Source organism: Lactuca saligna, chromosome 2 (assembly GCF_052625555.1).
Source record: "Lactuca saligna cultivar CGN05327 chromosome 2, ASM5262555v1, whole genome shotgun sequence".
Classification (NCBI taxonomy): domain Eukaryota; kingdom Viridiplantae; phylum Streptophyta; class Magnoliopsida; order Asterales; family Asteraceae; genus Lactuca; species Lactuca saligna.
Window position 1 is genome coordinate 18,321,647 of NC_136418.1, and position 24,499 is coordinate 18,346,145.

General features: G+C 37.9%; 1 protein-coding gene and 1 long non-coding RNA gene across 2 annotated transcripts; both read right to left on the reverse strand.

Moving 5' to 3' along the window:
* Positions 1-16,216: 16,216 nt before the first annotated feature.
* Positions 16,217-18,079, reverse strand: LOC145028791 (uncharacterized). Its single transcript, XR_013676184.1, has 4 exons — positions 17,820-18,079; positions 17,366-17,732; positions 17,112-17,221; positions 16,217-16,468 (listed from the first exon to the last, which is right to left on the reverse strand). It is a non-coding gene; the product is annotated as an uncharacterized LOC145028791 (long non-coding RNA).
* Positions 18,080-22,006: 3,927 nt separating this feature from the next.
* On the reverse strand, positions 22,007-23,180 carry LOC145030732 (snakin-2-like). The gene is made up of 3 exons (XM_078979134.1): positions 23,033-23,180; positions 22,563-22,608; positions 22,007-22,405 (listed from the first exon to the last, which is right to left on the reverse strand). Exons 1-3 carry the CDS (start codon positions 23,102-23,104, stop codon positions 22,224-22,226), a joined length of 300 nt encoding a protein of 99 aa, XP_078835260.1. The 5' UTR covers positions 23,105-23,180; the 3' UTR covers positions 22,007-22,223.
* Positions 23,181-24,499: the final 1,319 nt, after the last annotated feature.

The window sequence follows — 24,499 nt, forward strand, 5'->3', positions numbered from 1 at the left end:
AAGTGCGGCCAGATTGGTCATTTTAGCAGAGACTGTGTTGTTACCATCGCCCAGGGACTTGATCCGATATGTTTCCATTGCAGACAGAGGGGCCACAAGAAGGCCCACTGTCCGAGTTTGTATCCAGCAGGGCAGGTGCCAGCTCCTGCCCTTGGGACTCCAAGTACCGCCAGCAGTTGTCAAGGCCGGGCAAGGGTGCCTACGGCTCAGAGCCGAGTTTTCCAGTAGAGTTCAGCAGGGATTCGAGCAGCACTGAGTAATGAAGGTACGTAACTTTTGTTTTCTGTCAGCTTATGTCATGATTATATTGTTATGGTTCTGCATCAAATTGTGGTATAAGTGTTGTGTTATAGTGTGGCTTGCTTGTGATTATGTTATATGCCATTTGCATACCTCGGATAATTGGTTGGTAGTTAGGGGATGTGCTCTTATGGAGAAGGTTTCGGAGGATGCAGTAACTGTAGCATGGTTGAGAGAGATTTGGTTCGTTTCACTAGTTCGGAGTGGTTAGTGATTGGGATGGATTGGTTAAATTCCTACCTGGCAGGCTTTGGGTTCCCCAGTAGATGTTCCGGATTGGTAGTGAAGATCAGGATCTCTTTTGAGTGTGAAACAACAAGGGGTAAGCAGGATCGAAGTGGGGGAGAACCCTCCGGGTATACATGGATAAGAGTTCCGTAGACTCAGAATGAGTGCGCGGCCTCTAAGAAGAAATGGTAGTAGCGCAGTGATGGATGAATTGAGAATTTTAGACTTGGGAGTTCGAGAACTTCTCCCAACAGTTAGTTCATGTAATCGAGATGGTTAGAAGCTGGTTGGGAATCCAGGATTGGAGGACCACCTGTCGGAAGCATAAGAGTCGGAATGAAGATCCTGAGAACGGGTAACAAGAGATGTTTTCGTATTAGTAGCCAGTGTCTGAGGCAGCATGCAGGTTGCGTAGATTCAGGAGTTGGGAGGTTGGAAACTTCCCAACAATAGCTTCTTGTATCCGGATTAGTAGACGGTTGGTTTGGGAACCAAGCCGAAGAATTCCGCGACGAAGCGCTAAGAATATCAAGGATATAAGATGTTGAGGTTGATGCAGTATTCGAAGGCTAAGGGCTGGTTTGAGAAATCGGGATGAGGAATCACTAGCGGAACTAGGGATAGTCAGGATGTCCTCGGAATAGAGTAGTAGTAGTGTTGTAAGTCTGCGGGGGTAGCCGTAGCATTCACTAGCAATCAGATAGTAGTAGTAGTGTTGTAAGTCTGCGGGGGTAGCCGTAGCATTCACTAGCAGTCAGATAGCAGTAGTAGTGTTGTAAGTCTGCGGGGGGTAGCCGTAGCATTCACTAGCAGCCAGATAGTATTAGAGAGTTGTAAGTCCGTGAGCGTAGTCGCAGCCTTTTATCAGATTGGTAGGTAGCCTGAGCGCGTGTTAGACGCGGGAAAGCAGTTGTACCCACCGGTTCGGGTGCAGCAGTGAGGGTATGGGAATCCACGGGTTAGATTTCGGATTTCCCAAATGGATCAGTTATGGCTAAGTCAGCAATTTGGGATTTAGGTCGTCACATCAGTTATGAGATCAGAGTAGCAGTGGACCGTTGGGGTTCGGGTATGTTGCGGGCTACCGTCAGTTTGGGAGCCATCGTGTTGTTAGTCGTGGAATTGATGATGTCAGGATGTGACGTATGGACCCGATCGGTCGGATCAGAAGGTTGCTAGAGCCACAGTGACAGGATAACTAGTGGAAACTAGTCCTAGAGGAAGATTTCGTTCAGAAATCGTGGGAGCGGCTAAGTGAGGAGCCCCTTGACTCCACAGTGGGGTTGGAGTTCAGTGTTTCAGGCAGTTCAGTGTTTGGAAGGTTTTAGGGTTTTGGGTCAGTATTGTATTTGCATTGGAATGTGAGTGCTGACGGTATAGTTGGTTGATTTGGAAATGGCAAGTCTCTCTCAGCAGGATCAGTTGAACTTTCTACCAAGTGTAAGTGATCTGTAAGGATAGCTAGGCAGGTAGCCTTTCTTTCAGGATGGAAGGCTCGAGTTAGCAAGAGATGAGTAACCAGGTGGGATAAAAGCAAGCTGTTTCCAGCAGCATCGTTTCAGTATGAGCGGCAGAATAGATAAGAGCAGTATAGATAGTCGAAGTATCTTCAGGAGTCGCTGGAAGAGACTAGGAGTTTGCGATGGAGTGTAGTGACCGGGGGAGTCCGGTAACTCAGATATAGGGAGATTGGTTAGACCAGAGTAGTCTCAGTCCATCCGATAGGCGGATGGGAGGCAGCAGGATTTTCAGTCGGAGGAAGTAACGTTGAGGAAATTATGGAAAAGAGAAGGATCCAGTATGTTCCATCGGTAATGATCGGCATGGTGAGTGGCTGGAGTGTCGGACAAAAGGGTATTAGATTTTCCAGACAGAGAGTTGGAGGCAGTTCGCAGGCAGTTGATCATAGCAAACTTCGAGGACGAAGTTTAGTTTAAGTGGGGGAGAGTTGTAACACCCCAAAGTTTGGAAAGCCAAGAAAAGAAAGAAAACCTCAAGTTTAGGGGAGACTCGGCGAGTCCGAGCGGGATCTGGGTTGATGTGTTAGCGACCGACTCGGCGAGTCGGCCAAGGAGACTCGACGAGTTGGGTCTGAACGAGGAAAACCCTAAATCCGGGACTTGGAGCCTATTTAAGCGTCTCAATCTCTTTCCTAGGGTTCCTCTAGTGCCTCTTTACCCCCAGAACATCAACCCTAGCCGCCATATCCGTTTTTGAGCTAAATCTTGCATCAAAGAGAGCACTATAAGCTTGGAGAAGGAAGAAAATCCTTGGAAGAGCAAGAAGGGACTGTAGATCCGAGATTGAGAAGACATTTCAGATCATTGGAGGTAATAAGATGTTGATTGGACTCCCTTTTGCATCTAGATCTATTCTTATGTGTGAGTTTTGGTCATTATTGGTATGTTTTGTAACCAATTCGGGTTGGAGGTTCAGATCTGGGGTTGCTACCTCAGATCCATGTTGGTTTTGGTCTTGAATCCCCTAAAGTATCAGCCCTTGGTATGTTGAAGAAGCATGTTTTCCATAAACCCTAGTTTAGTGTGTTTTGAGCATAGATCTCTCAATCTACACATAAAGTTTGCCACTTTACGTGGGGAATAGGCCCTAGAAGTATGGATCTATGAGTTGGAAGTTCCGTTTGGCTCGAAAAGCCACTGCATGGATTGAGGACTGGATAGACTCGGCGAGTCCTTCGAGTGGACTCGGCGAGTAGCTTGAAGATGAGGAGGAACTCGACGAGTAGGATGAGCAGCTCGTCGAGTCGGTTGAAGTTAGGCATGGACTCGGCGAGTTGGATGAACAACTCGACGAGTTGGTTGAAGATTGTCTTGGACTCGGCGAGTCTGTTCTTGGACTCGGCGAGTCAGATCGCGAAACCCTAAACCCTTTGAGTTGAGACTCGAATCAGTGAGTCGGGTGGTGACTCAGCGAGTTGGTCAGGACAAGACTTGGAACTAGTGGACTCGGCGAGTCATGGACTGACTCGGCGAGTCGGGTCGCGAATAAGAAAGACCCTAAGCTTATGAACTCGGCGAGTCAGTAGGTAGACTCGGCGAGTAGGGTTGACCTGGAAGGTTGACATTGACCAGGACTTTGACCTTGACCAGAGTTGACCTAGTGACTTTTGGAGGTCAGTTGGACTAAGTGTTATATTGTCTTTTGAAGCTCGAAGAGTTAGTGGAGCAGCAGTTCGGAGTCAGAAGTCAAGTAGCAGTCAAGAGGATTAGCAGCATCAGTTCAGCAGTTTCAGGTGAGTTTCCTTCCAGTAGGAACGGGTCTAAGGCCACAATGCCGGCCCGTTTAGCTAGCAGTAGTTTTCGTATTTTGATCTGATGCAGTAGTCAGTATGTTTGATGCCTTCGTGGCTCAGACAGGATTTATGTATTATGTATTCCGGGCTACGGCCCGATGTAGTATGCAGTATAAGTGTGTTCATGCTAGTTGATATGTTTATGTTATGTTCTGTTCAGTTAGCCCGGACTTCGGTCCGATGCAGGGGACAAGGTCCCAGTTAGTCCGGACTTCGGTCCGATGCAGGGGGCAAGGCCCCAGTTAGTCCGGACTTCGGTCCGATGCAGGGGGCAAGGCCCCAGTTAGTCCGGACTTCGGTCCGATGCAGGGGGCAAGGCCCCAGTTAGCCCGGACTTCGGTCCGATGCAGGGGACAAGGTCCCAGTTAGTCCGGACTCCGGTCCGATGCAGGGGGCAAGGCCCCAGTTAGCCCGGACTTCGGTCCGATGCAGTGGGCAAGGCCCAGTATGTGCTTTATATGTTATTGTATGGTATGTGGTAGTTTGGGGGAGCTCACTAAGCTTCGTGCTTATGGTTTTCAGTTTTGGTTTCAGGTACTCGGTTTTCAAAAGAGGAGCTCGGGAAGATTGCAAAGCACACACCATAGTCAGTTAGCCTGGGAATGTTTGACTCTGATAATGATATTATGTTTTGAATTTAATACTCGAAAGTTATGTTTGACTTATGATACGTTGTTTATAAATCTAGTGTTAGTAATGTTTTTAAAAGAAATTTTTAGTCGTGATTTTTGGGTCGTTACAAGTTGGTATCAGAGCCCTGGTTTGAGGGATTCGGATACACTCTCGGGTGTATCTGAACTCAAACTAAGGGGAAATAAAAGATTTTTAATAAAATGTTTTTACAAAAGAATTTTGAAAACACTTAGAAGGAAAAGAATTGTTTTAAGATAGAGGTGTGTGCATGCAATCAGCCGAGCTCGAGTAAGTACTCCCAATTTACCCATACAAGTTATATTATGATTATCAGTATCGGTTTCAGTTTCAGTTTCAGTTCCAGCTTCAGTAGAACAGCATGCTAGAATAGGACTAAGGATCTAGGATGATGCCTTATGTGCCTGCTTTATGTCTTCAGCTTTATGAGAATTGCATGCTAGTATTGAGTAGACAGCAGTAGGATAGCCTGTTTAGGTTATGCCTGGTAGCACGAGCTTAGCATTGTATGATAGTGCAGTTTCTTGTTATGAGAATTGTTTTGCCTGACTATGTTTCCTTTATCCGAATGCTGCTTGCTTTGTGCTTTGTGGGACTCTGAGTGATGAGGGTTAGCCATTAGGTTAATACGTTTCATCACATGTGGTCAGGGTTGAATAATCTCAGAGTGCTGGATTTGGCCCTACTGCGCAGCTCTTGTTTGAGTCCAACCGTTGTAGGGACGAGTCTTTTACTTGAAGGATTATCTGAGCCTCGTCACATGTGATGGTATTCAGGTGGTGACTAATTGGCATTACTAAGAGGCCTTCAGCAGCTAAGGACTGTTTGGGTAGAGTCAGAGGTTCCCTAGGGCAAGCCTGGGATGAGAGCAGCAGAGATTAGTAGTAGAGGAAAGGGGATTTGGTGGAGTTGAGGTAACTCTTGAGGAAAGTACGGATAGATGTGGAAGGTAGTAGGGGCCCATACTACTGAAAGCAGAGGATCCGTACTCGATTCAAGAGGGGCCGAGGCAAAACCAAGGAACTAGTAGAGTATGTGAGAGATCCCTCAGCAGTAGTATGAAAATTGATCAGGATTTTGTTATATTTTCAGCATGGTGACGTTGCGCGAGATACCAATTAGCAGTTCAGGTGTCGAGGAGGGGTCTGGCTCGGGCTTCAGAGCCGGGCAGCTTGATGATCAGATGATGGATTTCATTTCCGCAGAGATTATGCGCAACATCATTGATCAGACTCCAGTGATTTTCGGTTCAGTTAGAGAGGCCATTGTGGAGCTCATGGACAGTCATCTTGAGGCCTTTAAGGCCGGGTTAGTTTCAGGGCGGTTTGGGGCTCGTCTAGGCCCCGAATCTTATGAAGTTCAGGGATCCATCAGGGAGGGAGATCCCATTTCTGGTTTCTGCCATCAGGGGACAGGAGTGAGTCGGGCATCCTGTCCTCAAGAGAGACCTTTGGATGATTGGATAGTTGAGGAAGTTTCGCGAGCCATTCGTGAGGATCTGCCCGACATGGTCGTGAGGATCACTGATAGATTGATCGAGAGGCTCCAGGATCAGACAGCTGTTGCCCAGTCGGCGGGCAGGGAATCGGAAAGGAAGAGGAAAGCGGATGAGACTCATGTAGCCTCAGGTTCGGGAAAGAGGCCCAAGGGTTCGGATTTGAGGACGAGGAACTATCAGAGCCGCAGTCGATGCGGTAAGTGCGGAAGGACGCACATGGGTGTGTGTAGGCGTAGAAGTGGTGGCGATGCTGGGTGTTTCAAGTGCGGCCAAATTGGTCATTTTAGCAGAGACTGTGTTGTTACCATCGCCCAGGGACTTGATCCGATATGTTTCCATTGCAGACAGAGGGGCCACAAGAAGGCCCACTGTCCGAGTTTGTATCCAGCAGGGCAGGTGCCAGCTCCTGCCCTTGGGACTCCAAGTACCGCCAGCAGTTGTCAAGGCCGGGCAAGGGTGCCTACGGCTCAGAGCCGAGTTTTCCAGTAGAGTTCAGCAGGGATTCGAGCAGCACTGAGTAATGAAGGTACGTAACTTTTGTTTTCTGTCAGCTTATGTCATGATTATATTGTTATGGTTCTGCATCAAATTGTGGTATAAGTGTTGTGTTATAGTGTGGCTTGCTTGTGATTATGTTATATGCCATTTGCATACCTCGGATAATTGGTTGGTAGTTAGGGGATGTGCTCTTATGGAGAAGGTTTCGGAGGATGCAGTAACTGTAGCATGGTTGAGAGAGATTTGGTTCGTTTCACTAGTTCGGAGTGGTTAGTGATTGGGATGGATTGGTTAAATTCCTACCTGGCAGGCTTTGGGTTCCCCAGTAGATGTTCCGGATTGGTAGTGAAGATCAGGATCTCTTTTGAGTGTGAAACAACAAGGGGTAAGCAGGATCGAAGTGGGGGAGAACCCTCTGGGTATACATGGATAAAAGTTCCGTAGACTCAGAATGAGTGCGCGGCCTCTGAGAAGAAATGGTAGTAGCGCAGTGATGGATGAATTGAGAATTTCAGACTTGGGAGTTCGAGAACTTCTCCCAACAGTTAGTTCATGTAATCGAGATGGTTAGAAGCTGGTTGGGAATCCAGGATTGGAGGACCACCTGTCGGAAGCATAAGAGTCGGAATGAAGATCCTGAGAACGGGTAACAAGAGATGTTTTCGTATTAGTAGCCAGTGTCTGAGGCAGCATGCAGGTTGCGTAGATTCAGGAGTTGGGAGGTTGGAAACTTCCCAACAATAGCTTCTTGTATCCGGATTAGTAGACGGTTGGTTTGGGAACCAAGCCGAAGAATTCTGCGACGAAGCGCTAAGAATATCAAGGATATAAGATGTTGAGGTTGATGCAGTATTCGAAGGCTAAGGGCTGGTTTGAGAAATCGGGATGAGGAATCACTAGCGGAACTAGGGATAGTCAGGATGTCCTCGGAATAGAGTAGTAGTAGTGTTGTAAGTCTGCGGGGGTAGCCGTAGCATTCACTAGCAATCAGATAGTAGTAGTAGTGTTGTAAGTCTGCGGGGGTAGCCGTAGCATTCACTAGCAGTCAGATAGCAGTAGTAGTGTTGTAAGTCTGCGGGGGGTAGCCGTAGCATTCACTAGCAGCCAGATAGTATTAGAGAGTTGTAAGTCCGTGAGCGTAGTCGCAGCCTTTTATCAGATTGGTAGGTAGCCTGAGCGCGTGTTAGACGCGGGAAAGCAGTTGTACCCACCGGTTCGGGTGCAGCAGTGAGGGTATGGGAATCCACGGGTTAGATTTCGGATTTCCCAAATGGATCAGTTATGGCTAAGTCAGCAATTTGGGATTTAGGTCGTCACATCAGTTATGAGATCAGAGTAGCAGTGGACCGTTGGGGTTCGGGTATGTTGCGGGCTACCGTCAGTTTGGGAGCCATCGTGTTGTTAGTCGTGGAATTGATGATGTCAGGATGTGACGTATGGACCCGATCGGTCGGATCAGAAGGTTGCTAGAGCCACAGTGACAGGATAACTAGTGGAAACTAGTCCTAGAGGAAGATTTCGTTCAGAAATCGTGGGAGCGGCTAAGTGAGGAGCCCCTTGACTCCACAGTGGGGTTGGAGTTCAGTGTTTCAGGCAGTTCAGTGTTTGGAAGGTTTTAGGGTTTTGGGTCAGTATTGTATTTGCATTGGAATGTGAGTGCTGACGGTATAGTTGGTTGATTTGGAAATGGCAAGTCTCTCTCAGCAGGATCAGTTGAACTTTCTACCAAGTGTAAGTGATCTGTAAGGATAGCTAGGCAGGTAGCCTTTCTTTCAGGATGGAAGGCTCGAGTTAGCAAGAGATGAGTAACTAGGTGGGATAAAAGCAAGCTGTTTCCAGCAGCATCGTTTCAGTATGAGCGGCAGAATAGATAAGAGCAGTATAGATAGTCGAAGTATCTTCAGGAGTCGCTGGAAGAGACTAGGAGTTTGCGATGGAGTGTAGTGACCGGGGGAGTCCGGTAACTCAGATATAGGGAGATTGGTTAGACCAGAGTAGTCTCAGTCCATCCGATAGGCGGATGGGAGGCAGCAGGATTTTCAGTCGGAGGAAGTAACGTTGAGGAAATTATGGAAAAGAGAAGGATCCAGTATGTTCCATCGGTAATGATCGGCATGGTGAGTGGCTGGAGTGTCGGACAAAAGGGTATTAGATTTTCCAGACAGAGAGTTGGAGGCAGTTCGCAGGCAGTTGATCATAGCAAACTTCGAGGACGAAGTTTAGTTTAAGTGGGGGAGAGTTGTAACACCCCAAAGTTTGGAAAGCCAAGAAAAGAAAGAAAACCTCAAGTTTAGGGGAGACTCGGCGAGTCCGAGCGGGATCCGGGTTGATGTGTTAGCGACCGACTCGGCGAGTCGGCCAAGGAGACTCGACGAGTTGGGTCTGAACGAGGAAAACCCTAAATCCGGGACTTGGAGCCTATTTAAGCGTCTCAATCTCTTTCCTAGGGTTCCTCTAGTGCCTCTTTACCCCCAGAACATCAACCCTAGCCGCCATATCCGTTTTTGAGCTAAATCTTGCATCAAAGAGAGCACTATAAGCTTGGAGAAGGAAGAAAAGCCTTGGAAGAGCAAGAAGGGACTGTAGATCCGAGATTGAGAAGACATTTCAGATCATTGGAGGTAATAAGATGTTGATTGGACTCCCTTTTGCATCTAGATCTATTCTTATGTGTGAGTTTTGGTCATTATTGGTATGTTTTGTAACCAATTCGGGTTGGAGGTTCAGATCTGGGGTTGCTACCTCAGATCCATGTTGGTTTTGGTCTTGAATCCCCTAAAGTATCAGCCCTTGGTATGTTGAAGAAGCATGTTTGCCATAAACCCTAGTTTAGTGTGTTTTGAGCATAGATCTCTCAATCTACACGTAAAGTTTGCCACTTTACGTGGGGAATAGGCCCTAGAAGTATGGATCTATGAGTTGGAAGTTCCGTTTGGCTCGAAAAGCCACTGCATGGATTGAGGACTGGATAGACTCGGCGAGTCCTTCGAGTGGACTCGGCGAGTAGCTTGAAGATGAGGAGGAACTCGACGAGTAGGATGAGCAGCTCGTCGAGTCGGTTGAAGTTAGGCATGGACTCGGCGAGTTGGATGAACAACTCGACGAGTTGGTTGAAGATTGTCTTGGACTCGGCGAGTCTGTTCTTGGACTCGGCGAGTCAGATCGCGAAACCCTAAACCCTTTGAGTTGAGACTCGAATCAGTGAGTCGGGTGGTGACTCAGCGAGTTGGTCAGGACAGGACTTGGAACTAGTGGACTCGGCGAGTCATGGACTGACTCGGCGAGTCGGGTCGCGAATAAGAAAGACCCTGAGCTTATGAACTCGGCGAGTTAATAGGTAGACTCGGCGAGTAGGGTTGACCTGGAAGGTTGACATTGACCAGGACTTTGACCTTGACCAGAGTTGACCTAGTGACTTTTGGAGGTCAGTTGGACTAAGTGTTATATTGGCTTTTGAAGCTCGAAGAGTTAGTGGAGCAGCAGTTCGGAGTCAGAAGTCAAGTAGCAGTCAAGAGGATTAGCAGCATCAGTTCAGCAGTTTCAGGTGAGTTTCCTTCCAGTAGGAACGGGTCTAAGGCCACAATGCCGGCCCGTTTAGCTAGCAGTAGTTTTCGGATTTTGATCTGATGCAGTAGTCAGTATGTTTGATGCCTTCGTGGCTCAGACAGGATTTATGTATTATGTATTCCGGGCTACGGCCCGATGTAGTATGCAGTATAAGTGTGTTCATGCTAGTTGATATGTTTATGTTATGTTCTGTTCAGTTAGCCCGGACTTCGGTCCGATGCAGGGGACAAGGTCCCAGTTAGTCCGGACTTCGGTCCGATGCAGGGGGCAAGGCCCCAGTTAGTCCGGACTTCGGTCCGATGCAGGGGGCAAGGCCCCAGTTAGTCCGGACTTCGGTCCGATGCAGGGGGCAAGGCCCCAGTTAGCCCGGACTTCGGTCCGATGCAGGGGACAAGGTCCCAGTTAGTCCGGACTCCGGTCCGATGCAGGGGGCAAGGCCCCAGTTAGCCCGGACTTCGGTCCGATGCAGTGGGCAAGGCCCAGTATGTGCTTTATATGTTATTGTATGGTATGTGGTAGTTTGGGGGAGCTCACTAAGCTTCGTGCTTATGGTTTTCAGTTTTGGTTTCAGGTACTCGGTTTTCAAAAGAGGAGCTCGGGAAGATTGCAAAGCACACACCATAGTCAGTTAGCCTGGGAATGTTTGACTCTGATAATGATATTATGTTTTGAATTTAATACTCGAAAGTTATGTTTGACTTATGATACGTTGTTTATAAATCTAGTGTTAGTAATGTTTTTAAAAGAAATTTTTAGTCGTGATTTTTGGGTCGTTACAGCTTTTATCTAAATGGATTTCAAATTTTGCATACGAATGTCATATTCAAATTGCGATACTATTTTAACAAACCATCATAAATGGTTTTTATGGTTTTCCAAAAGCTGTGTTTTAATCCCTAACTTCAAAAAACTTCATGTTCCTATAGTTTTCAATTTCTATCTTAGTTTTTAGCACTATTAAAACAAACATGTATAGAATAGCTACACCTATAGATCCTTCTAGTAGCCTTATCAAATATGGTGATCGTTTCTCCGATCTGAAACTTTATCGACAAGTTGTAGGCTCTTTACAATATGCAACTATCTCAAAACCAGACATAGCTTATTCGGTCAACCGTGTCTTCCAATTCATGCACTCTCCCACAAATCGCCATTGACAAACTATCTAACACATTCTTCGATATATTAATGGGACACTAACTCATTGTTTTCATTTCAAACCTACCAAAGCAAAAGCTCTGCATGCAATTTCTGATTCTGGCTGGAGCTCAGACCTTGATGATAGTCGCTCTTAATACGGATTTTCAATCGTTCATATCTAAAATCTAATCAGTTGGACCTCTCACAAGCAAATAGTTGTTTCGCGTTTAAGCACTGAAGTAGAATATCGAGCATTAGCGTATACCACCATTGACTGCTATGGATTAAGCAATTAATTGTTGATCTTCAAGCTTCTATTCATTGTCCTCCTCTGTTATTATGTGATAATTTTGGCGCCATCTTCATGACCAAGAATCTTGTCATCAGTACACGTTCAAAGCATATTGCTTTGGATTTTCACTTCATTAAAAAGCAAGTTGAATCTGGTCAATTAAAAATCTATCATGTCTCGTCTACGGACCAACTCGCAGACATATTTACAAAACCATTGGGAAAGGAGACACTACTATTTATTCGATCCAAGCTTCAAATTCATCCCATCCTCCAGCTTGTTAGGGGGGGGGGGGGGGTAATAGCACTAGTAAAATAAATATGTATATAATAAACATGTATATTATCACATTTGAGAAAGTCTTAGTCAATAGCATTAGCATAGGTATAGGAGAGAATATCTCACATCCAGTTCTATTCCTCTTGTATTTAAACTCTGTATACATATACATCAAGATACAATTCAATTCACTTTACTATATGGTGTGTACCTAAACAGACTTATTTATCCTTTTTTTAATTTTCTTTATTTAAATTTAGTTTAAAAAAAAAGAAAAATAAATAAATAAATAAAAACTTTACCCCCTATTATTCTCCAAAACAAAACCTCACTATCACCCCTTTTGTGTCTCTGTATCACCGAGGCTTCAGGGGTGTTTGGGATTACTTTTTAATCTTAAAAGTTATTTTTGTAAAAAATATTTTTGACTTTAGCTTTTGAGAAGGCCAAAACCAAAAGTTGTTTTTAAAAAGTGTTTGGGTTGCATTTCTTGACATTTGAGTGTAACTTAGCTTTTAAAAGTCTAAAAATCACAAAAAGTCACATTTTTCTGACTTTTGAAAACTCATCTTCTTCTTAACAAAAAATTATTTTGAAAAGAACTTTTGTATTCTCCAAACATCTTTTAACACTTTTTGACTTTTTGGGAAGGTTAAAAGTCAAAAAGTCATTTCAAATGTAATCCCAAACACCCTCTTCATTTTTCTGAGCAAAACACCACCAAATCAAGGTAACGTCAAAAACTACAAGAACCGAACATTATTTATGATGCAAGCACTAACACACCGAATGCCACCATCGAATGCCCCTAACACACCGATTACCAAAAATTTATTTAAGAAATTAGGGAACCATATTTGAGATGTTGAGGTGCAATAGACAAATGTAAAAATCATCCCACTGAAATTAGGGCACTTGACCTTGGATGCCAATGAAGGAGCAAAGGATTAGCAAAGAAGAAGTTGTTGAGGGCACAGGAGATAATGGAACATTACGAGTCTCAAGGGATGCAACCACGGGAAGCCTCTCTCAAAGTCATCGATGATCTGCAGAATCGAAGTTGGATTCAAAGCCTGGATTCCCTAAAAACCTATCCATCAGTGTATTATCAGGCACAGTCCTTCATGTCTTCTTTCAATTGGTTTCTTCTATTTCTCATATCTAGAATTTTGCTCGGTCATCTACTTCTTCAACCTGATGTACTCGTAAATGTTTTGTTTGATTGAACCCAAAAGGTGATTATAATTGTTGCTTAATATGGAAAATGTTTGAAATGTTAAAGACGTGATGATGTTTTTGATTTAGAAAATAGTTAAAGGATATTAATTTGGAAGCCATGGAAAATGGACTAGTTCAACAACATAACTCGTGTTTCAGTAGGTCTTGGATTTGCAGGTATGATCAAATAAAGAAAGGGAAGAACATGGGATAGCCACTTGGTATGAGTTTGTGTATATTTTGTAGCAAAAGCTTGTTTTTTTCCTTTGTATTGATCACCATGTGGGTTTAAAGATGGTGGTGATGGAAGAAGGAAGAAGGAAAAAAGGTGTGATCAAATAAAGACGGTGGTAGTTAGTGGTGGAAGAAGGGAGAGTGAAAAGGGTGGGAAATAGTGGATACTTATGGTGTAGAAAGTGGTGTGAATGGTGGAACCCTTTTTTGATTTAATAATAATATCAATATCAATAAAAATTCTAAACTACCCGTAAAGAAAAATATAAAAAGAAATGAAAAGGCTAAATAATGTTTTTTTAGATCGGTAAATGACCAACAACAACCATAAAAATTGAAAACCACATGGATCTTTAATGAAGATTTTTAATGCCTAGATTTAAAAAAAAAAAAAAAAAAAACATCATTTATGAAGTTTTATCTATTATTTTAATTACATCAATTTTTGTAGATTCCTTTTTCTCTTATCATTTTTCATTTTTTGATGAACAAGTCGTTCATGGAAACAATCATGTGATCACTATTTCCTTCATGTTTTTTATGTAGTATATATATAACTTTTTTTTATGTACCTCCAAAATTTTTATTTTTTTCATTCTTTTTGTCTTTTTGCTGTTTTTCTTGTTTTGTTTTTTTAATGTTTTTTTTGTTTTTAATATTTTTAATAAACACATAATATTATTTTTTTTCGTTTGGATTATCCTTATGTTTTATTTATTTATTTTATTTATTTTGCTTATTTTTTGATTTCATTATTTTTAATAAATACATATTATTATTATTATATTTTTTTCGTTCGGATTATTTTTGTGTTATTTTTATTTTCATTTAGGCTATCAGTCTGTTATTTTTTTTTTCGTTCTAACTATCCTTGTATTGTTTTTCTATTCTGATTATCTATGTGTTATTTTGTCGTTCAGACTATTCATATATTATTTTTTTTCATTGAGACTTTCTTTGTGTTATTTTTTCATTAAAACTATCATTTTGTTATTTTTTTTTTCATTCAGACTATTGAAGAGATATATAATCAAATCAATTTTTCTACAATAATAATAATAATAGTAATACTAATAATAATAATTAGATGGGTTTCCCACGCGTTGCGTGAGTTAGAAGGGCACGTTATTTTTAATTTGTTGTCATAGTAATTAAGTAAAGTACGTTGGTATTTCATTTCTTATACTTAATTGCTTGCAGATATGGTGAAATCAACGACTAAAGATAGAGAACGGAGAAAAAATTCAAATTTGTGTTGTACTTCATGTTAGAAGTTTACAAATGGTACAGGCCTATGCACCAGAAGTAGAGTAGAAAACAAAATTATAAGCCCTAATTATTATAGCCTTCAACGCGATGAATTATGATATTATTATCGTCCGAACCCAGTAAACGGACTTCAAAATTTTGCCATGAACCTCTCCATACAACCACATTTTGCCATCGGGGGATTGCACCAACTTCATGTTTGTTGAACAACCTGGTTAGGGATCAAATACATCCACTGAAATAATCAAAATCCCGAAAATTTATTTCTTAAAAAATTAGAGAAAATATTACAAACAATAGAGAATTAATAAGAAAACTACCTGAATCAGCCCCTGGTCCAGATAACTTCAATTGTCATTTTTTCAGTCGTGTTAGTATATGAAAACATTTGTTGATTTTTTTTCTATATGTGTACGCATGTTAGATAACTCATTGGTTGTTTTTTATAAAGAAAATGATAAATGCTAAATGCAAGAAACAACAATGAACTTCTATTTATTTATCAATCATAAAAAGGAAAGAAATCATGAATGTTGCTATAATACTGAAAGATAAGAAAGTATATTGCCATTTGGTGGATGTTGTCCTAATATCCAAATCTAATTCACCAGGATACAAGATACAGTGCATACATGGGCTCTAAAACTCTCGCCAGATTCCTTGACCCAGAAAGATGCCCAAGGGGTGAGCATAAATCATGACGGATGCCCGAAAAAAAAAAAAAAAACAGGGCTCTAGAATCTTTGTACCAAATTTGGATCAACAATTGTTTAATTGGATTATTGGTCTTTTCAAATAAAGATATGGTTATTGTCAAAGTTAAGAATGAGACAATTGTCATTAAATAGTCAAACCTGGGCCTAGATTGTACATAAAGCTGAAACAACTTGGAAAACTATTCCTTACCAAAGAACCCTCCTAGCAGTACAAGTAATGGTTTTGGCTGGAACTTTATGTATGAATTGTCAATTATACCCCTGACCTCAATTAAATCGCATACTCATCACTATCAACCATTATACCAACACCCTTGCGGCTTAACTTATTTCCTGAGACATTCAACAATAGGATATTTATCTCTGTAGCAAAAAAAAATGACAAAAATAATCAATTGTCATCTTAGTAAGTAGAATGAGGAAACAACTTTAAAATGTGACATAATTATTCAAGCTTTTTTATATTTTAGTCTCAATCAATTGTCTTAATAATTAAACGACTATTTTACCCTTATAACGTATAGGTCTATTATTCATACAATTTAATGAATATGTGATTGTGACACAATTTGTACCAAAACCTCATTCAAAATCATTATGGACTATAATCTTCTTTATCCCGGTATTAAGTACAATTCATTATTAAAAAAATTAATGTAAACATACCAACGTATTTCTATTTTACAACATTGCACTATAAACTCCCATGTATATGGGTACTTATGATCCTCAAAATAGATCAAACATAGAATAAAAAAACATATTTAAGTAATGTTGAAGTTAAGTATATTTTTTAACATTTAAATTACCCAGGTTGTCCAACGTACTACAAGCGTTGTGATATAGAAAATGTTGCATTTATTTAGTTAGAGCTCCATTTGTCTAAAACAACATGTAAATAAAGAGTATAAAAACAGTTAATAAACATATTGAAAAAAGAAAAATTAATAAATAAAAGAGCATTTGCAACAAAATTAGACTTACTTTAAGCAAAAAAAAAAAGAGGTTTTATTCAAGTCCAAATCTTGAAATCATGAAACAAAAGGAAGAGTCAAGGCTTGAGGTTGACTTTGTCATGGTATAATGAAAACTACTCTCATTAGATATAGCACAGTAGCAGCCCACCTTATGGTAACAAAAAAATATTACATCATAGTTATATACAATATAAATGCAGAAAAAAAAATAGTAAGTTGATATTGATAAAAAACATTTATATACCACATTAATAGGAAATAGCCTCAACATGATAAACCACATCAAATCTATATAGACAGGAAACAGAGAGTGGTTAGTACAACATATCAGGTGAATACTCTGAACCATGAAACCCTTCAAATCAGTTAAACATGCCCACTCAATCATCTCTCCTAAGCCTCAATGTAAAAAAAATGTCCTTGTCTCCACGCAAAAATCAGAGCAAGAAATAACTTGAAAATTTGTTTAAACCAAAAAAACGACATAATTGCTTAGCCATCAAATTAACATGAAGCTAAAAGAAAAGACATAATTGCTTAGCCATAAAGCCTTATCATAATCTCTATAAGATTAAAAGGATCAAAGGGCAGATTAACTGTTTCTTTAAGTACCTAATTGGCTTTTGAAGAAACAAAGTAACCACAGAAAAAAATGAATGTCTAGATGAGTGTGTCCTTGGTTGTTTCTTTTGGACAAAAAAGGGACATATATAGAAGGTCAGAACTTAGTAAGACCATTCACCAGTTCACTCTTTAGCAAATGACTTTAATCAGAAATCGTAAATGAGTTAACAGGCCTTTAAAACTTCAAACAAAAGCTGGATATTAACTTAAAAAGTTAGGTTTTTTACCTCAAGGATGGGGAATAAGAAAAGTAGGAAGAATTGTGTGTGACAACCGGACAAATTTGAGGATTAAAGAAAAAAATAACCTGAATGAAAACAGGGGCATTGAAGCGATGGTAGCTGGAAAGATGGTGTTCACTCTGCATTTTACAATACGAATTGGTTGAAAATTGTTAACCTCTTCAACATGAACTATCTGAAACAGAGGATTAAATAATTAAAGTATATAAGAAGAGTAGATTTGTAATCTTGTAACAATAAAAATTCAAAAGGTTATTTCCATAGGCAGACAACAAAACCCAAGTAATTTTAGAATTTATACATAGGGTTTACAACTTACCTCTCAAAAGTTTGTTAAGCAGAACGAAAGACTTGAAGAAATTAGGGTTGAACAGTATCAAACGCATGTGTATCAAACGCAAACAATCGATGTAATTAGACGGGAATTCATTGTTTATGGAGTGCGACGTTGCAATCGTAATAGAAATATAAAATTAAAAAAATACTTGTATCCTACCTGATTTGTTGCACCGGAGATTCCACACCCAGTGAAAAAACACATCGATACAACCCTCTTACCTCATCAAAAGTCGGTGACTATTCCCACCTTGTAGAGATGCTGTCACGACCAACAAAGTGGAGTTAGTTGTCGGCGCTTGGAGTTGTTGTGCTCTGTAACCTCCTTCAAAGTGGCCATTATAAACCACCTGGAAAAAAAATTCAATCATATATGACGAATATCACAAATTTTAGGATCTCAATAGAAACTATCAATTCTAGGGTTTCAAGTTTACCTTCAAAATCGAGTCCAGTACAAAATTGGTGGTTCCTGCTTCACTGGACTAAAATCCGACCACCACGTTCCTCTACCTAAACCGCCATGGAAGGAGTAGTATGTATCGATCTCATCGGTCGATTAGAAGGTAATCGGAGGCATCGATCTAGAAGCATAAGGCCATAAGTTGCGACAATTGTGAGAGAGACGGTGGAATGGTCTACCACCCAATAGAAACCGATTGAAAGAAGGTTTAAAAGCGAGGAACTCTTAAACGGTGGAAAAGGTGTAGACATCTGATTAGAAGTCGGGGAAGTGAAAGAGAGACTTGACACGTGTTCTTCACACTAATCAACTCCTCCCACTTTTAATATGAAAAAGCAAACTTTGACCTTTAATTAACAGCCATCAATCAACACATGGGACAAACTGCAATTCTTAAAAAGAGGAGGGCAATCAGCGACCAAAACAGAGCAAAACTGCAATTCTTAAAGAAGTACAGGGACCGGATATGTAAATCAAGGGACTGGACAAAATATGTCAATTTTACTGTTCCTTTCGTCCACAAATTTAATATATATATATATATATATATATATATATATATATATATATATATATATAATAACTTTAATAATAATAATAATAATAAAAGACAATAAAAAAGACAAAAGACAAAAAAGACAAAACAAAAAACAACAAAATGACAAAATATATCTAATCAAAAAATGTATTAAAGACAACAAAACACACAAAAAAAAAGGATGCATGAAATAATTTTAATAAATTAAGGGTACATAAAACATGGTTGTTTTATAAGTAACCATTTAACCAATTTTACCCCTAACATAAATCTAATCAATCTTTTACATTTAAATTGACATTATTTTTTTTCTTTTTTTCTTTTTTCTTTTTTTTCTTTTATTTATTATTATTATTATTATTATTATTATTATTATTATTATTATAAATTTCGATAACCATATAAAATTCGGAAAACATTTTAAAATTCGAACAACACTATAAATTCGGAAGACATTGTAAAATTCGAACGTTTTAGATAGTTGTTCGCAAGAACGTTTTAAAATTCGGAAGACCACGCAAATGTAATACCAAACCAATTAATATATCTGTGATAAATAAAGACAAACTTTGTTTTTGTTCCGTTTTATATAGTCGTTCGAATTTTATTATGTCGTTTAAATTTTTAATGTCGTCCAAATTTTAAAATTTCATCTGAAATTTTAGGATGTTGTCAGAATTTATACGGTTATCGAAATTTATAATAATAATAATAATAATAATTATAATAATAATAATAATTAAAAAAAAAAACAAAAAACAAAATAAGGAAACAACAAAAAAAGGTAACGAAAAAAAGTCCAAGGTGAGATTGGAAAAACATGAACATACTTATAGCATTAGCTTAAAACAACACCCATATAATAATCTATATCTGCCGAAAAACAATGATTTCTTCTTTGTTTGACGGCTTTAAACTGGACTCATAGCAAGAACCGATGTAAGAAAATTTATTCGCATAAAACTTATTGCTTTTACACTATAAAAACACATAAAATAGGCCTATAGAAACATTGGACTCAAATAAATTATAATAATAAGCTCTTATTTTCCCTCCTCTTCCAATTCCATTAATCTAAAAGCCACCAAATGACATCCTGCATCGACTATTTCCTTTGTGTTTTAGCGGTAATATATAATAATCCGACATTAATTTGTCGAAAAACTATAATACCATTATTCTCATCCACCTATTTTTCAAGCTTCAAGATTGAATTATAGCCCCTTTTGGATTTAGAATAGCCCATCTGTAAATTTCAGACTTCCGAATTAGCCGGACTTATGGGCCTGTGTCTCCAACCCAATGGTAAGTTTCTGATTTTGTGCTATTAAATGGGGTGGACACAAGAGCCCTAAAAACAATAGAACTTTTTTATTCTATTTTATAAAACCCATCAATATTAAATTGTCTTTATGTGAAGATACACCACCTAACAAAAGTAATTAACAATTAACAAATAACTAATAACTAATAAATTAATAATCTTTTAAATTTTTTTTGATAAACAACTAGAGATTAAAATACGAAACTAATTATATAATAAATTAATCTTACAAAATAAAATAACGAATTATAGTTAATAAATAGATTTGGACATTTCCTAATAATATCTCCCCTACTGAAATGTAAATTTTTTCACCTTTTTAATACTTAATAAATATCTAAAATAATTATTTTATTATAAAGAAATCATACGGTAATGACTAAAGAGATAGATTGTGATCATAAATTATATGTTTGTAGATCATTCATACAATTTATTATTATATTATTAATATAAAAGATATATATACATTGTTTGGAAAATAAGAAATGGCTGTACGATAAAAAGTTCTATAGGTTGCAACTTTTTTTTTTTTTTTTTTTTTTTTAATACAAATGTGTACTAAACTACTTTTAAATTATTCTATGATTTCTATCTATGTCTACAGTGAGACTTAAACCGTCGATCTGAAGGAGGAATGATAACAACAGATACCGTTGAGCTAGAAGCCCTTTGGTGGTTGCAACTTTACTTAGTTTTTACTTAGTTTTACTTAAGTAACTTTAGGTCATATAGTTGCTATAGTTGCTGACAAAACAACTCATCACACACATTCAATACTGTATTCATACTTTCAAATGTGATTGCTTTGAGCAAAATAAAGAGACAGAAGGAGGGACTATGAGTGTATACCTACACGAAGGAAACAATACTACTGGTCCGACAATTCTACAAGGGAAAGAAATAGTGCAAGAAAGCGGCGAAGAGGTGATGACTAAACCGACGAGGAGAGATAGAGCAAGAAGGGGTGGAAGTGATGTGAATCCGAATTTTGTAAGAACTCCAATGAGTTTACGTTTTTTGGGGTGGCAACAATATTTTAGGGTTTGATATTGTTGTGAATACTGAAGAAGCGGGTTAATAGTTGTTTTTTTGTTATTTTTATTGAGGCAATTAGTTAGTTTAAGCTAATAAGTTTTATAATTAAACAATGTTAGTTTTGATTTTTAAAAGTTTAAGCTATATTGCTATTGGTATTTAGTAGATAAATAACAACAGGGGCCGGTTTGTTATGATACTTAAGAAATCAAAATTTGTAATTATTGATATGAAATTATAGGTATTTAATACAGAAAAAACCTGGGGGCCATGGCCCCCCTTTCCCCTTCCATGTTGTGCCACTAACTGGTACATCCACAAACTTTTTAAAAATTAATACATTTTTAATAGGTTATTATCTGTAGAAAAGTCCTTCATTATTTTAGCATAGATTATGGAAATGTTAAGTTTTTTTTGAATAGAAAAGTCATTATTACCGGATAAAATTTTTGAATCAACCATTTTGTACGATTTCGTATATTTTAACCAGTAATCGATACTTTCTCCGTTAAAAACAAAGTAAGAATTTTTCGGTTAATTTGATCAAATATAGAGACTTTTCTAAATATAATCCAACATAATTGTATATAAATTCTTATAAAAAAACAACTCTTTTATATATACCTCATTCTTTCATTTTCTCTTTACATAGATGGGAACATATAATTAATTGGTTTTGATTTTAAGACTTTTTTTTAAGATAACTCAATATAATGACACAACTATGTACATTTGAAATATAATAATGTGTTTCTAAAAATAACCACTATATAACATCAAACTTTTCCCTTTTCCCTTTTAATTAAGAGCACAAACTTAATGGATATCAATTTAGTAAAGGGAGATGATCCGTACACAATATTTTTTTTCCATACATAACAATTGGTGCTTTAAGATGTTATATTGTACAACTATATAATGTATGAATTATTGTGTATGAAAAAAAACCATTATGTACGAATCACTTCTTTTTAATAAAATTTCGGAGTCTTATATCCGGATGCTCTTTTGAGACTTTTCAATAAATTAGGCCGAACTTTTCTAACGATAACCCTATATAAATCTTACATATGTCGACACCCTTTTATATATTTGTCCTAGAAGGCTAGAACTATAGTCACAATTGTAGAAACGTAATTGACATCATGTAGATGTTACTTTAAACAAAAAGAAGTCGTTTTCCTGTACCACTACAATAAAGATGTATGTAGCTTTTGACAAAAAACATATTATGTCCATAAGAAAACCTTCCAACTCGTACTTACATCAAATTCAATTTATTATACAACTTTTATTGCACAAAAATATAATATCATTACAAAACAATTATTCTGGATTTGACCTTATTAAGTATCGATCATACATATGGATAAATAACACTCACCATACAAGAATCCATGGAAAAAAAATATACAATACAATACATATGCAATGAAGGCATCACATCAAAGTTGCACAATTTACATGTAGTAGAAGCATCATGGACACTTTCTTTTGCCACCATGAGTGGTCATGTTGTAGTAACAAGGGCAGACCTTTTGGTTACCGGAAGTTCCCGGTGGCACACAGCTACAACGGGCACAACAAGTTCCACAAGCCCTGTGGCACAAATTTGGCCTTGATGATAACCGACACCTGGCCTTACATGCTGCTCCACAATCTGAATAAAGATTTCACAAAAATATATTTAACTATGCATACTAGAAGTTTCTAAATTAAACGAGTGTTTTTCATGATATATGTACATCAATTAGAAAACAAGAGAATTTCAACAATTTCAATTTGGTTTTATGTGTTTTTAAAAGACACCAACTTACTGATTTTGGAAGCCGTGATGTTACTTTTTCCATGAAGCTCATTCACCTGTGTCATAAAAAGTATGTATAAGAACATTTATAAAAGTATCCAACATATACATATTGTTTCACTACTTAATATGGTTTTCCCAACTTTCAAAAACAATTATTCCAACAGATTTTATTGTTACCATCTTTATTTTTGATATACATAGGAATTATATTTATAGAAGATTAAGAACTTGATAACATGGTGTTTCATAATGCGTATGTGAATATCATTTCTATTATCAATTTGTAAACATTCATGTTCTTTAATAACAATTGCATGAATTTCTTCTTCCCGTAAATAGAAAAAGGAAAAAAGACACTCATGCAATTAATGTTAGCGAATTTAATAAATTAGTTAAAGATGACATGATAGAAATCCCGTATGTATATACAAAAAAATGAAATGAAAGGTAAAATAATAGTGAAGGTGGATCAAATACCAATTCATTAGCTTGAACAAGAAGAATCATAGAGAGAAGAGCAAGAGCAAGAAAAGGCTTGGAGATGGCCATGGCTACGTAAAATCTCTTTGCTTTGTGTTTTGGTTGGTGTCTAAGGTTGGAGACTAGCTTCCTATTTATAGATAAAGAAAAATAACGAACAATAATTAGAAAAAAATATATATTAAAAAAAACTCTCATTTACGTAAAGACATTGACATTGATATAGCCTATTCGTCATTTTACTTCGAAGATATCTTACTAGACCTTATCTGCTAATACTTTGATCGTCACACGTTTGTTACATCTTTTCTACTTTTTTACTAGAAGTAAGCCATGAACCATATATGATCTTTACATATACATGATACACGTTGGGCATATTAAGGATTAGTATTAGATTTTAAATTACAAGATAAAAACCTTTGACTAATATAATAAGATACATTTATGTCTTTTCATTAAATATTTTTGGTTAGGTTAGGAACCACATATGATGCTTGGAATCCATAAAAAGATGATGGTATAAGATGGATGCTTTTGGGTTGTCAACATATATGACAACTATTATTGAGCTATTCCTTTTCTTTTCTTCTAGCCCATTCGTATTGGGTGGTAATAAATAATTAATAATTAAATAATATAATAAAACAAACGAATACGTGCATGATATTTGGAAGATACTTGGAAACCGACTTTGAGTAGATAAAATATGTCTTGTTCACTTACTAGAAATTCACTTACAAATTGATTGATATATTATTAGTTTTCCTTTTTTTAAAACATAAATACGTGTAATAGTTTTTATTCTTTTAATATGTAACTAATTGATTAAGCATATAAATTGGAATGCATTAATTAAAAAGTGTTCAATAAAATATTTTGAATACAACAACACATAGTTGGATTCCTTTCCTCCCACCCACATATAGGATTTCCCAAATGTTACAAATTTGATAGGAAGATTTTATGCATGGCACAATAAGTCCCAGCCAAGTGTGTTCACTTTTAGGATGAGATAAAGAGTTAGCTTATCCATGCACTGAATCCTTTTTAATAAAAAAAAATAATAAAGTTCATATTATTAGAATTAAAAAATAATAATAATAATAATCATAAGATTACCTTTAAACTATTTAAATGGATAATTGTTCAAAAGTAAAATAAAGTATGGTCAATTACAGCTATGGTGTATGCGGTTTATATATTTATGCAGATTTGGTCCTAATTTTAGAAATGTGATTTCAAAGGTCCATATGCTTCCCAATTCCATCAGCTATGGTCCCTTTTTTGTCTTCTTACTTATTTTAAACCATATTCTATTAAAGACCTCAAAGGTTTTGTACATTTCCACCTTACGTCCTTGAACCACAAACTCAACAATTCGACCCTTTAATGAGCTTGTAAGAACTAGAAAGGATATTGGTGAATTGCATTTTTATAGAAGTATCAACTTATAACTAAAAA